Below are 13,330 nucleotides of genomic sequence, written 5' to 3'. Positions count from 1 at the left end.
TGTATTCCTACGTGACAGCTGTAGTTGAGTCAAGAGAATGGCTCAGTTTTGATCAAGAAACATTCAAATGTCAGTGTGTCTTCTGGATTTATAATATAAAGCCAGTGACCAAAGAGATTCTCCAAAATTATGAAGTCTTTATTTTTACTTGTCCAGGTTAAACCACTCTAGTTTATGTTGGGTACCACATAATTATTAATAGAATTGTTTAATCTATGCAGCATGTGGGATATTTCTTACAGTCAAGTAAAGGTAAAAAGACAGATAATTTTCAGTTTCCCCAATCCAGTGGCATTTTTAGAAGTAGAAATAATATTTCTTACAGTCAAGTAAAGGTAAAAAGACAGATAATTTTCAGTTCCCCAACCCAGTAGCATTTTTAGAAGTAGAAATGTGTGGTTACAGTTAAAGCCCTGCCTTGATGCCCTTACTGCATGAACCAACATCAGGCCCCAGCTTTGCAGTCATTCACTATTTCCATCTCTTAACTGTGCTTCTAATTAAAATAATACATGTTATGTAACTTAAATTTTATCTCTGTGTGACTGAAGTTGATGAATCTTGTAAATTTTGGGTATTGCTGTTTATTTTTAGTTTATTCAGGTTGTGATTTTCTAATATTAAAATGTTTAAGAATTATAACACTCTCTAAATTATTTTCTTATATGTTTTATAGGTCTGAAGTTTTTCTGAAAATGATTTTGTGTTCATGAATGAATAAACAAAAAACTAAAACTCTCATTCTTTTTGTAAGAGGCATTTCAGAATGAGCTAGCCTGTTTACCTGAAATCTGTCTTTGAGCAAAAAAATTACTGAATCACTGAACATTTTCTTCTGTGCTGTATTCTATCAGCCTTGAGCACGTGAGTCAAACTCACAGCTGCTTGGGCAAGAAGGGCTATTTAGGCAATTAAACAAATGCAAGAGGAAATGTAAAATTGAAGTAGCACTTGTTAAACTACAAATACTTACTAAAGGAAATTTACTTCTCTTTTAAGGAACTGGAGCTGTACAAAGAAGAACTTGTAACAAAGCCTGCACTTCTTGCCATTAATAAAATGGATTTGCCTTGTGCAAAGGATAACTTGGATGAACTTATGACACAACTAGAGAATCCTCAAGGTAAATGAAATTCCGACAACAACTCTCATCAAAAGTAGCAGTAAGATTTCATATGGATAACTGCATTGGCAGAGAGTTGTTTGAAGCTGAAGTCAGCTAGTACATTTCTTACTGGAACATATGTTTAAAATCACTTCCTGCATTTAGAGCTGTGTTTATATGCATTTAAATGATTGTAATAAAATAGAGATATCCCAGATGATCTTTCCCAGCCATGATATGAAAGAGCAAGTTTCCAGTCTAGGTGTCTGGAATAAGAGTAACCTGCATAGAAGGTCTCCTCACAGGCACTGATATGTGTACCGTTTTTCATATGATTTTGGCCTAAAAACTTGAAAATGATGGAAAGGTCTATGTAGGTTTATTTCAGTCTTGCAATTATGTTGGGGTGAATTGTTTTCTCTTTCCTGGAGTGTGTAGAAACCAGAAAGGCTTAGAGCCATATTCACCCATATTCTGCAACTTGGGATTTCTTTGTACTCATTGGAAGTGCATAGAATCTTCTCATGGCCACATTAAGAATGGTATAACTGCTGTATTAGTGCTTGTCTTTTGAGATTTGAGAAGGCTAATTATGCAGATTGTATGTATATTAATTATAGCTATGTTTATAACTGTAATTTATTAAAGTTTATTTTCTACATTTAATGGGATTTTATGGGCTTTGTAGTGATACAGTACTTGTAGTGATACAGGGGATTGTACTAACTCTTTCAATACAATTTTTCAGACTTCTTTCACTTACTAGAGGAAGAAATGATTCCAGAAAATACTCTTGAATTCAGAGAGGTAATTCCTATATCTACGTATACTGGAGAAGGAATTGAGGAACTCAAAACATGTCTAAGAAAATCCATAGATGAGCAAGCAGAGCAGGTGAATGAAGAATATCGGAAAAAGAAACTCCTGCTTTTACAAACTTCCAAAGAAGAGCAAATGAATAGAAGCTGACATTCCTGAATGGATCCAGTACATTTTAATATTTTAACTATGCCCATGAAGCCTTTGTTGTGCAGACCTTCCAGTTAATTGTTCCCTCTTGCATCACTGCCTGCTTCCCTCCTTGTTTAGGCACTTGGGTAGGGCACAATGGAGAAAGAGACAAGTTTGTTTTTTTTATTTACATTGGCTACGAAGCTCAACAGTGTAAAGACCAAAGTATGTGTAACTCAAAACACTGCTCAATACCTGGTGATCCCTGGAATATTTTTTTGCCAAGCGAGAGGAATGGAGGAATATAACTTGCACAAAGGAGCAAGTTCAACAACTCTACATGTCCTGTGGGCATCAGAAGAACCAAAGGAAATGTCTGATGGAGGAATTTTCTAAGATCTGGAGCTTCTAAGGTGAACCAGTTCTGCTGTTGTGACAGGCATTGGATTGTAGGGGGTTTGTTGGTTTTAAGGATTTAAAGGAAAACACATATAAATGGCTACTAGGAAGTGACTTGTAGGAGCACTAAAAGCAAGACTAATTTGTAATGTTGGAGGTTTTTTTGATACCTGCTGGTGCCTACTGCAGTTATCTTAGCTGTATAAATCTTGATTCCAAATTCCTATGCTCAATTTGTGATTCCTCCTTTTATGGAGTTGTTGGGTTTATGTTACAATTTGGTGAAGAATAGTGCTTCTTCTCAACAGAGCTATACATTTTTGGAAATATTTAGTGTTCCAGATTTTGTATTACAAGAAGGCACACTCACATTTTACTTTGAAAAAAAAAATTGAAGTCCTTTATTGTCAGGGTGTTTTGTACTTTAAAGCTATTAAATTGCTTGTAAAGCAAAATAAGATTGAATACATTAAAACCTTTTAGTTTGGTTTAGTTTTGTTTTGTAGTATATGTATCATACCCTGCTTTTTTAAATTTTGTTAAAGCAGTCACCGGGAAGAAAGGTATGGTTTCTCATAATGCATTTTTTTTATCATTGGTACTGATTCTTACTGTGTTAAGGGCTAATATGCTTTCCCTAATGCTAAGAATAGACTGTCAATTGTTTTTAATACTCCATTTTACAGAATCAATTAGATTGGGAAAGACCTGTGAGATTGAGTCCAACCAATGACTGAACACCACCTTGTCAACTAGACCCTGGCATTCAGTGCCATGTCCACTGTTTCCTTAAACACCTTTACCGTCCACTTTCCTGGGCAGCCCACTACCCTTTCTGTGAAGAAATTCCTTGTGATGTCCAATCTGAATCTGCCCTGGTACAGATTGAGGACATCTCCTCTCATCCTGTCGTGAAGAGAGCGACCCCCACCTGGCTACAGCCTCCTTCCAGGGGGTTGTAGAGTGATACATCACCCCTGAGCCTCCTTTTCTGCAGGCTGTTGTTTCACAGCTGAAAATAGCATTTTATTTTTCCCGGACTTTGCGAACACCGGTGTTAACCTCTCTCATTAAGGGGGGAGTGGGGCTGTGTTCGGACTAACAGGCAGCATGGTTTGACTGCAGCTGAGCGCCGTGGGCCGTAGCTGCCTGCCGCAGTCGGGTTCGCCTTATCGCCGGGACGTGTTGCAGAGCAGCGGCGTTCCGGCCCGGGCTGGCGGAGTCCCCCGTTCCCGCGGGAAGCGGCAGGCGCGGAGCCGCGGTGTGCCGGGATGCGCCGGGATGCGCCGGGATGGGCCGGGATGCGCCGGGCGGAGCGGCGGCCATGGCGGCTCCTGTGCGCGGCGGCGAGGTGAGCGGGCACGGCACGGCACGGCACGGCACGGCGAGCCCGGGCCCCGCGGCGCTTCCCGGCTCCCCCGCGAGTCCGGGATCGCAGTGCGGCAGGCTCCGGGCGCGGGCGGGGATCGGCGGTGCTCCCCGGGGTTCTCTCTCTGTGTTCTCTCCGTGCGTCAGCTGCTCTTTCCCATTCAGTCGATAAAATAATTATCCCCCCTCCAAGTTTTTCTTGGAAGTCCTAATCTGCTAGCTAGGATCGTTAATTCTAACTCGATACGGCTATACTTAATTTTAAAAGGAGTTTTGTAGAACGTGGAACTGCATGATTGATTCCCAGCATTAAAAAAAAAAAAAGACTGGCGGCAGTGGTTCTGAACCGGTCCCTGGAAAGTGGCGAGCTTTAGGCCTCCAGTTTCCGGTGGCCAATTAGCCAAAACTCGTGAAAATTTTTGAACTGCTGATGGTGTTGTGGATAGTTAGGCAGCCGTTTGTGTTCATAAATTATACTGTGACTTCTCTCCTCCAGGGCTTTACTAAATAGTGATGCTTCCCAGACCGTGGGCTTCTCCCGGCCGTGCAAGGGAACAGAGCTGGTTTTACTAATTTCTGAATTATGTCTATAGTAAATGTCCTTTTTGTTGTCTTTTTTCAATTTTTTTTTTTTAATCTTGTGGGCCTTTAATGACTTACCAGTTGATGGAAGAAGCTGAAGCCAAGAATCTAAGGCAAGGCAGGGTTTTATCTGGCCAGAGTGTGCTTTCTTCCCTTGGACAACTAGTTGGCAAGTGGCTGGGGTCCCTAGTTGTTCAACACCACTAGGAATAGACAATAAAATCAGATGGACTAAAGAGAGGAAGAAAAAAACAAAATAAACTCCATGTCTGCAGAAATGAGTTGGGTATTGGGGAATATTCTATAGCTGCTCTGTATCTGTTTATTACAACACAAGTTTCATCATTTAATGGGAGGGACTCCTGGGCTGGGCACAGCTCCCTCTGACAGCTTTGTTTGCCTGCAGCAATTTTTTATTTTCATCATTTAATGGGGGGGACTCCTGGGCTGGGCACAGCTCCCTCTTTGTTTGCCTGCAGTAATTTTCTGCTTAATTATGTTGTTGTGGTTGTTCATGGGTGTGAACCTGCAGAGGGAGGTCTGTGTGTTTATCTTGGCTTCAGCTGCAAAGTGCACAGAAAGCTTGAAAATTCATCAGTAATGTTAGTGAACAAAAGCTGCTGCTCCAAGCTGTGTGTCTGCAGTTGTGTCTTATATGCAATAGCATTCTTATTAATGAGTTTCCAAATCTGAAGCCTTCTTTCTCATTCAGTGAAAAAATCAGGGTTCATGACTGTGTTGTAAAGTCTCTTTCTTGCCTAGATAGTTTGATAGAAGGATTTCTTTGCTGTTTTTGTAGGTGATGGAGACTATTCATATATGAATTTTAAAATATTTCAGGGTTTGATATGGGTAATTTAGAATAAGCTCTGTCTTTGCACGTTAGCCCAACAATTTTGTCAGTATGTTGTTACTTTTAACAGTTGCCTACTGACATACTTGGAGGTCTGATGCTGTCCAGTAGTAAAGTGATTTATATATTTTGACCTGCAGATTTGATACTGGGACTTAGATGTGGGGGTAGAAAATCCACAAGAGGATCTTTTCCTCTGGAAAAGCTGGGCAGCTGTTGAAAAGGCATTACCAGTGTTTCCTGGTTTTCTCCAGTTTCCTTGAAACCTTCATGTAGAAAGCAGGAAGGAATAGTGACCCACAAGATACATAAACAATGTAGAGCTTGTCCTTTGTTTTCTGACATTAAATAATCATTGCACCCTTTCCTCACTGCAGTTTAAGTGCAGCCTTGAACCTAACATCTGCAGTAATCATTTGGTATGACTTCTTATGGATTTTTTGCTAAAAAATGAAATTCAGGATGCAGACTCTGTGTCTTTGAATGCTCATGAGAGAAGCAGTTTTTTGCACCTTTGTCTTTTGAGATGAATAGATAAAGTGCAAGCTCTGGAGAAAAAAATTGAAGAAAGAAAAAAAAGTAGTTTGAGTTGTGTTTTTTAAATAAGAACCAATTGTAGAGGTGACGGAGTTGGCCTAATGCAAACATAACTGATATTCCTAATTCCTGAATTGCAATGTAAATGCTGTTGCTGAAATTGCATGAAACAAATGTGATGTTGACTCTTTGTTCTGTTTTTTAGATCCAGTAACACCTTTTTCCTGCTTATAGAAGTTGCTAAAGTTTCTATTAGTTTGAGGACACTGCTGGTAAGTGCACTGAAGCCATCTAATTAAGACAACACCTCTTTTCTTACTGTCTTCATTAGGGATCTGAAGCTATAATTACAATCATAAAGCCAGAAGTACTTGCAAGATGGGATAGGTCTCTCCTGATGGAAGGGATGGTGGGTAACGTGCCTGTTTTCTGTAATCTACTACTACAAATGAATTTTCAGAAACAGCAGGTTTCTGAAAATGGTCAGTCATGTGTTTATTCCAGCTGGCTCATGTACAGCTCTATCTTGGAGTATGCCCTGTCTGCATGCCAGTTGTATCCACGTAAAAGCAAGCTCTTTATGGAACAGCAAAAGCATCAAGCTTGAGGAGAACAAAATTTGATGCAATATTAGATTTACCCCTGAAGTTCATTTGTTAGAGTTCCATTTTCTTGCAAGTTGATTGTTTTGACCTTACCAAAGCTAGGGTTAAGCATCACATTAAAACAATCATAATGGAAATACTTCTCTGGTCCCTCTACCCAGGGGCTATCCTGTTAATGACCTGCCATCTGAAAAGTTTACTGCCATGGGAAGAGAAGCTTGCCCACGCTCAGCTATCCTTAGCAACAATATAATGCTATCTTTTTGACAAACAAGGTAGTTTTTTAGCATTAATGTGGTTGTCATTATTTCTTTCCAGAGTGCTGCTTTAGAATCTAGACAGTGATCAGCACTTAAATGAAAATGTCCACGTGGCAGTGCAGTTCTTCAGGGTTCGAGGGCATAAAATAATTGCCTAATGCTTTCTTAGGAAATGAATTGAACTTCATTTATTTGTCTATAAATCAATAGAATGCTGGCTAGCTGTATGGCTTGATAATGCTTTTAGTGTGTTTCCAGTATCCATGGGAATTCCTTACCTGATAACTGGAGCTCCCTGGTCATTGGATGTTTGCAAAAGGAGAGTGAGGGATCAGATCCAGTTGCCTTTTTGTTTGCAGCCATGTCTATAACCTTTCTGTGATACAGATACTCAGTTGCTGGTATGTGCATTAAGCAGAACTTCTGGTACTTAAGGGATTGTTTTATGAGTTCGGACTTTTGATAGATATGCACAGTGCAGTATAATAATTTGGAAGAAATTTCAGAAGGAGTTTATAACTGAATGGTGCTCAGTAAGAATTTGCAAAGTATCTGTTCATTTTTAGGTACTATAATTCTTAGTGTCCGGCTTCAAGTACACTCTGGGGTAAATTCTCAGAGTGTGTTATGTATTAGGCTTCTTTGATATATCTTGGTCATGCAGAGAAGGGATAACTGATAACTTGAATGGAGTTTTGGGTTGGTTTTTTTTTTTTAAGTTTTTGTTTGTTTTGTAAAGGCCCATCATTGAGACTTTCTCAGCATCTCTGCAGGCAAGAGGCTATAGTAGGTATGCAGACAATGGTTATATTGAAAAGGAATGGTTTTATTGTTCTGGAATGGAAAATGTGAAAGCTGAAAAGTCATCTGCTTTCTGTAATTGTTTGTGTGCTTGGACAGTTGATTCTGAAAGGCAGGAGTAGTGTGGCAGGTTGAAAAATTCATAGTAAGTTACTCAACAGAGCCTCCACCACTCTCGCAGCTCTTGTCAACAGTTTGGCCTATATAAAATGAGTATAGCTGCCTACATATGCATTCCCTGCCAGTCTAATGATGCAGATTTTAAGCAACTCCCTTTTACTCATGCAGCAGCATGGTAGGACTGAGCATGTGCTCTGATATTGTATCTGGGCTAAAGACAGGGAGTTGCCAGTTGAAGACAGGTGGACTTAAATCATGGCTGTGTAGACTCACACATTCAAATGTGCTTCTTTTTCATCTTGAACACAGCAACTTCAACAGTCTGTCAGCTGAGAAGTCTGTGAAATAACCTGACATTTCATCAAAGCATGAATTTAGTGGTTTTTAAGACAGTGTTACCACTGTCTTAAGTGTGTCAGACAAGAAGGTGCCACAGAGTTAGTGCCTACTAACTGTCATCTAAGTTTATTAAAATCAAAAATCAGCTGTAGATAGTCCTGTGTCCATAGTTTTCGTTTATATTTTTCTTTTTAATTGCAGGAAACAGCCTCTGTGGGCAAATATGGGCTGCCGGGATGTTCATGCAGCAACTGTACTGGCCTTCCTCAGTGGAACAGCCTCAGTAGCTGGGCTCCTTGCAGCAGTTCTGCTTCCAAACTGGAGGCAGATGAGACTGTACACGTACAACAAGAATGAGAGGAACGTGACCGTTTACACTGGACTCTGGATCAAGTGTGCGCGCTTTGATGGGAGCAGAGACTGTGTGATCTATGACCCACAGTGGTACACAGCTGTCGATCAGCTGGATTTGCGTGTTCTTCAGTTTGCCCTTCCTCTGAGTATGTTTACTGCTGTCTCAGCTCTGTTCCTCTGCATGATTGGCATGTGTAACACAGCCTTTGTATCGAGCGTGCCGAACGTCAAACTGGCCAAGTGCCTGGTAAACAGCGCAGGCTGCCATCTCGTGGCCGGCCTCTTGTTCCTGCTTGCCTGTGCCATTTGTCTCACTCCGTCCATCTGGGTCATTTTTTATAACAATTATCTGAACAGAAAATACGAGCCCATCTTCAGCTTTGACATCTCTGTATTTATTGCCATTGCCAGCGCTGGCGGTCTGTTTTTCACTTCCATCCTGCTGTTCCTGTGGTACTGTGCATGCAAAAGCCTCCCTTCTCCTTTCTGGCAGCCCCTGTATTCCCACGCCCCCAGCATGCACAGCTATGCCTCTCAGCCCTACTCCGCACGTTCTCGCCTCTCTGCTGTAGAAATTGACATTCCTGTTGTGACACATTCATCTTAAGGAGACAAAGCCTTGGAAGCCAAGCTCTTGTGCTCGTTCAAGCCATGAAAATTGCAGGCTTGATTCTCTGTGCTGCCATGCACTGAGCATAATCCTTTATAAGGTCAAGTTTCCCAAGGCGCAAAGCCATGGAGGCCCGAGTTCAGCAAGTCTGTTGCTGTTCTGGTCTGTTTATTTTTCTTGACCACCTTTCCTTTTTTTCCTTATTTTTTTGACTCTGAGCTCACTACAGTCACAGTTGCTGCTAATGCTGGAACAGTACACTAACAATTGTATGCATCCATCATTTTGCTTGCTGATGTCAAAGGAAGTGTGAATGTCTTTCAAATTTGATAAGCTATTCCTAGATTCCGATCTCATTGTAAGACCCTTGCACCCGGGTATTGTCCAGATGTAGGCAATAGAAGTGGGTGTAGGGGATTCACTGAGTTTCTTGTTCATCCTGACCCACACATTGTAATATGTGATGTCTGAAAAGGGTGTTTGGCAGACTAATTCTGTTCTTTGTTTTTCACTGTACACACAAACAGATACTTGCTTAGGAACTTCTGTAACAGAATTAGTGCCAAATTACCCTTTATTTTCAAAGTAGCTGTCAGAAGGAATAAAACTGCTTTAACTAAGAGTGTTGTTCTATGCTGTAATAGCATTTTGTGAATTGCTGGAGGCTAGAAATCTTTTGTGAATTTTATTTCTAGTCTGTTTTTTACTAAGTTAGCAAATTCACTAGATCTATTTTGTGATTAAAACTAAAAACACTAGTATTTTAAAATTGTGATTGGAACCTTGAATGTTTTATTTGAAGGCCTTCTTAAAAATGGATTTTCAAGTATGATATAAAGTGTTCAGTTCTGGAGAGAAGTGTCACTCACTGCAGAAAGGGTTAGGAAAATCATAAAGAATTCTAAAGACTATGAAAGAGTCTTTTGAAACGCTGTATACAAATTATAACAACGTCTCTCTGAAAAGGGAATTATAACCCTGGGGAGAGATTTTTTAATCTAGATGTTTTTTAAAAACGTATATACAAGGAACAACGAGCTTGTGGTTTTTTTCAGCGTTGATCTTTATGGATTATGGACTTTTCATGCTGTAGCTTATTTCATTGCTGATTAAGACTTAACCTTTTCAGCCTGGTTCTTTAACACCTTTCAAAATCCAGTTATTTTCCCTGCTGCCACTTCATAAATGCAGAAAGTTTCCTATTTCTATTTTCCATAAGAAGAGATTTTGAATAACTTTCGACCTTCACCATGTAGCTCTACAAGGATGAGGAGGGATTATAAATTCCCTACCTGGGATGTCTGTAAATCACTTTTTGCCTTCTAAAATACAGAGCAGCAGATGAGCCCTAAGGATCCAAGCTCTTCAATATGGGCTTTGACATTACTTGAAAATTTCATGACAGTGAACTGAAGACTGCTTAATTAAAGCAAGCATTTGATTCTCTCAGGTTTTGGTAAATTGAGATCTTATGTTTAAGATGTCATCCCAGTAAGGAAAGCTGTTTTGATTGGTGGCATTCTAGAGCTTAGTGAATATTTGCATTTCATTAATCTCAGAATAAATTTGTTTTTCTTAAAAAAAAAAATCAAATCAATTTCTTTAATTCCAGTTCTGAAAATTCATCCAAGGTCCTGAAAACCATTTAGTTTCATCCTCTAGGTGTTAGAAATAGAAACAAGTACTGTAATGGGAAAGTCTTGGTCTGTTAAAGTTTGTGAAATAACAGTGTGCAAAGAAAGATTGTGTTTTAGCTGGCAGATCTCAGACTTCAGTGGACTAAGGGAGGACGCTGATCTCTATCATAATTCCCAGCATAGTCAGTAAAGTGACAGGCCTTTAACACAGTGCTTGATTTAACAGCAGTCTAAAGGAATTAACACTGTAGATAATAAAGAATATGTAAGGAGATATGCCTCTAAAGGCCTAAATATGATACTCTTAGGTTTACAGGGTATGAGAGTATGAAGTATCTTTTTTAATCAGATCGTGACTTGCATGGGATTAGAACACGTGTAATGACATGCAAGCCAGATTTTTTTTCTTCAAAACTGAACTTGGCTTTACTGTTAGTCTGGTTGTCAAACACTGTTGCTGGTTTAGTTGCCCATATCCTTTAATGCCTTGTAAAGTCAAAGTAAAGGGGCCACTGGTTTGTGATTTAATGTCATCTTGCTTCTGCATCACTTCAGTGTCTTGTCGTCTTTGTGCCTTGCTTCAGTTATGAGTTGGCCAGTAAATGTTATAGTCAGCATCTGATACACTCTTTGAGCCTAAATTTGTAAAGCATTTTGATCATTTTTAGGAGTTGATGAATGTGTCTCTTGGTGACTTAAAAAGGAGCTGAATTTTCAGCATCTCCAGAACAAGAATGACAGCCTGGCAAACTGTTGCTTTCTACAAGAATGTACGTTTAGCCAGTGTTGTTTTCTGTGCACTTTAATAGCAGATGTCTCTGACAGCTCTTTTGTATTCTGACTTGGATTTTTATGCACAGAACTTTTAATTAGTATTTGCTGCTGCCTAAGCTGATAACTTGTTGGTTTGGGAATTGTGTCATTCCAAAAGCCAGAGATGAATGAGTTATGAAAAGTGGAGCTCCAAAAGATAATGGATTCCAGCATAGGTTTCAGTTAGCAAAAAGACTGTTGCATCATGTTCTGTCACTGAAGCATAGCTGGTTTTCTTTTATCAATGCTGTTAATATGTTTCTGCTGGATCCTAAGTGAAATTACCTGGAAGTGCTGTGCTGTATTTCCTTTGTTACAGAAAAATATGGCCAACCTGTGACACTTGAGCTGAGTGCCACTCCAACGGTTTGCTTTTTTGCTAAGGTTGCCATCATGCCCAGCACCAGGGCTGGGGAGTGACAGGCCTTCCTGGATTGGGAGAGAGCACACGTGTCCTGCGGGTGTGTCTGCCAGGAAACAGCCTTTGGGGAGCAGTTAGCACCCCTGCCTGTGACCAGCTGCACCTTCCTGGGCTCTCCTGTGTGCAGGACAAGCACTTGGGGTCTTGAACAGAAAGATTTTAATTTGTAGCTTGTGCAGTAAAAGTTGGGTGCTCTGGGATTACAGGAACCTGTCTTTTTTCAAGTAGTTCCTGTCCAACTTCTTTCAATTGTGTTAAGTGTTGGTTCTTTTTATGTGAAACAGAAGATATGTATTTTTAATAAAAGAGTCTCATAAAAATGCAGTTTATTTTGATTCATTTTATTGAAAACAGTAGCTACTAGAATATGAAAGACTTTACCTTTCGATATTGATCACCAGACTATTTCGGATGCCTTAAAATGTGTATACACAGGTTTAAAATGTGTATGCTGCATTTTAGATGTGTAATGTTATAGGACTTCTGCTTTGAGCAAAACAAAATAGTATTTAAAAGCATCACAAAACCCCAAACCAGCCCTTCTGAATAGCGGGGATAAGTCAAACTCCTGTCCTCCCATCTGCTGTGCAGGATGTGCTGTCAGCTGGAGAATATGCTGCCTCCTGACCTGTGAAAGTCATTTGGGTATCCCAGGGACTTGTGGCACTCCGGAAGGATGATAGTGGTTCTTGGTGCTTCACTTCTGTTGTGTGCTGCTCCTGGCTACTACAGCTCAGCAGGGTTATGGTGAACTCAGTACTGAGCTGTGGAATCCTCTGAATCCTTCCACCTGAGGGAGATCTCCAGGGCATTGCCTTAGACATACCATAGAGTTTTCCCTGCCTAGGTGGACAGAAAGGACTTCCCCATGGAGTCTTGCACAACACCATGATCCACCCCTGTTCCTTTCCCCATATGTCCCAAATTCTCGTTGTTTCTCCTTTCCCTGTTTCCTAATTGGTTATGGTAACCCTGGTGCCAGCCCCCTTCAGCCCATTGGCCACTGACCACATACTTACCCTTGTGCACAGCACACGGTCTTGTCTTTTGACCCTGGCTTCCCTTTGGCGTGATGGATGCAATAAACATCGCTGGAGCTGGCCATACAAAAGGCCCTTTGGCCTCTCTTCGCTGAGCTGGCTGTGTGAGTGTGGTGTGTGGACTTGACTGCCTTGCCTGAATGCTTCCCCAGGTGGCTTTTCCGCAGGAGATGCGTACTGGGGAATAGCTGTAGGTAGCAGCAGCCACCTCGAAACACACTTTGCTACGCTGAGCCTTTCCCCATTGTTAAGGGGCAAAATACAAAAACACACTGAGTGCTAAAAATGCTGATACCATAGTTAAAGTTCACAAAACCTGAATTATTTTGCAGAACAGAGTGACACTTGCTAGTAATTCCCCAGGATTTTTAGTCTTCTCAGCTGGCATTCTAGGAGATTGGGGTTTTATGTGTCTTGGGAAATGGTTTGTATGAGAACTGTTCTTGTGCAGTAGGCGCAGTAAAAAGCAGTTGTCAGTACCACAACGCATTTGAGGGGGTGGAAAAATGATTTTATAATCTCTGCTTCAGTGGGT

The 13,330-nt window shown here is 40.6% G+C and overlaps 2 protein-coding genes across 2 annotated transcripts in view; both read left to right on the top strand.

The window, feature by feature from the left end:
* The window catches only part of CFAP69 (cilia and flagella associated protein 69), a 53,544-nt gene extending 51,461 nt beyond the window's left edge, over positions 1-2,083 (top strand). Inside the window, 2 exon segments of the mRNA XM_039703661.1 lie at positions 1,000-1,123; positions 1,854-2,083. Coding sequence (XP_039559595.1) covers positions 1,000-1,123; positions 1,854-2,083 — 354 coding nt within the window.
* Positions 2,084-3,754: 1,671 nt separating this feature from the next.
* On the top strand, positions 3,755-12,079 carry CLDN12 (claudin 12). The gene is made up of 3 exons (XM_039710491.1): positions 3,755-3,806; positions 6,001-6,067; positions 8,122-12,079. Exon 3 carries the CDS (start codon positions 8,144-8,146, stop codon positions 8,879-8,881), a length of 738 nt encoding a protein of 245 aa, XP_039566425.1. The 5' UTR covers positions 3,755-3,806; positions 6,001-6,067; positions 8,122-8,143; the 3' UTR covers positions 8,882-12,079.
* The last annotated feature ends 1,251 nt before the right edge of the window (positions 12,080-13,330 follow it).

The sequence above is a fragment of the Passer montanus genome, unplaced genomic scaffold, assembly GCF_014805655.1.
Source record: "Passer montanus isolate IOZ18808 unplaced genomic scaffold, ASM1480565v1 scaffold10, whole genome shotgun sequence".
Classification (NCBI taxonomy): domain Eukaryota; kingdom Metazoa; phylum Chordata; class Aves; order Passeriformes; family Passeridae; genus Passer; species Passer montanus.
Note: the sequence above shows the minus strand (reverse complement) of the source record. Positions and strands in the feature narration are given on the sequence as shown.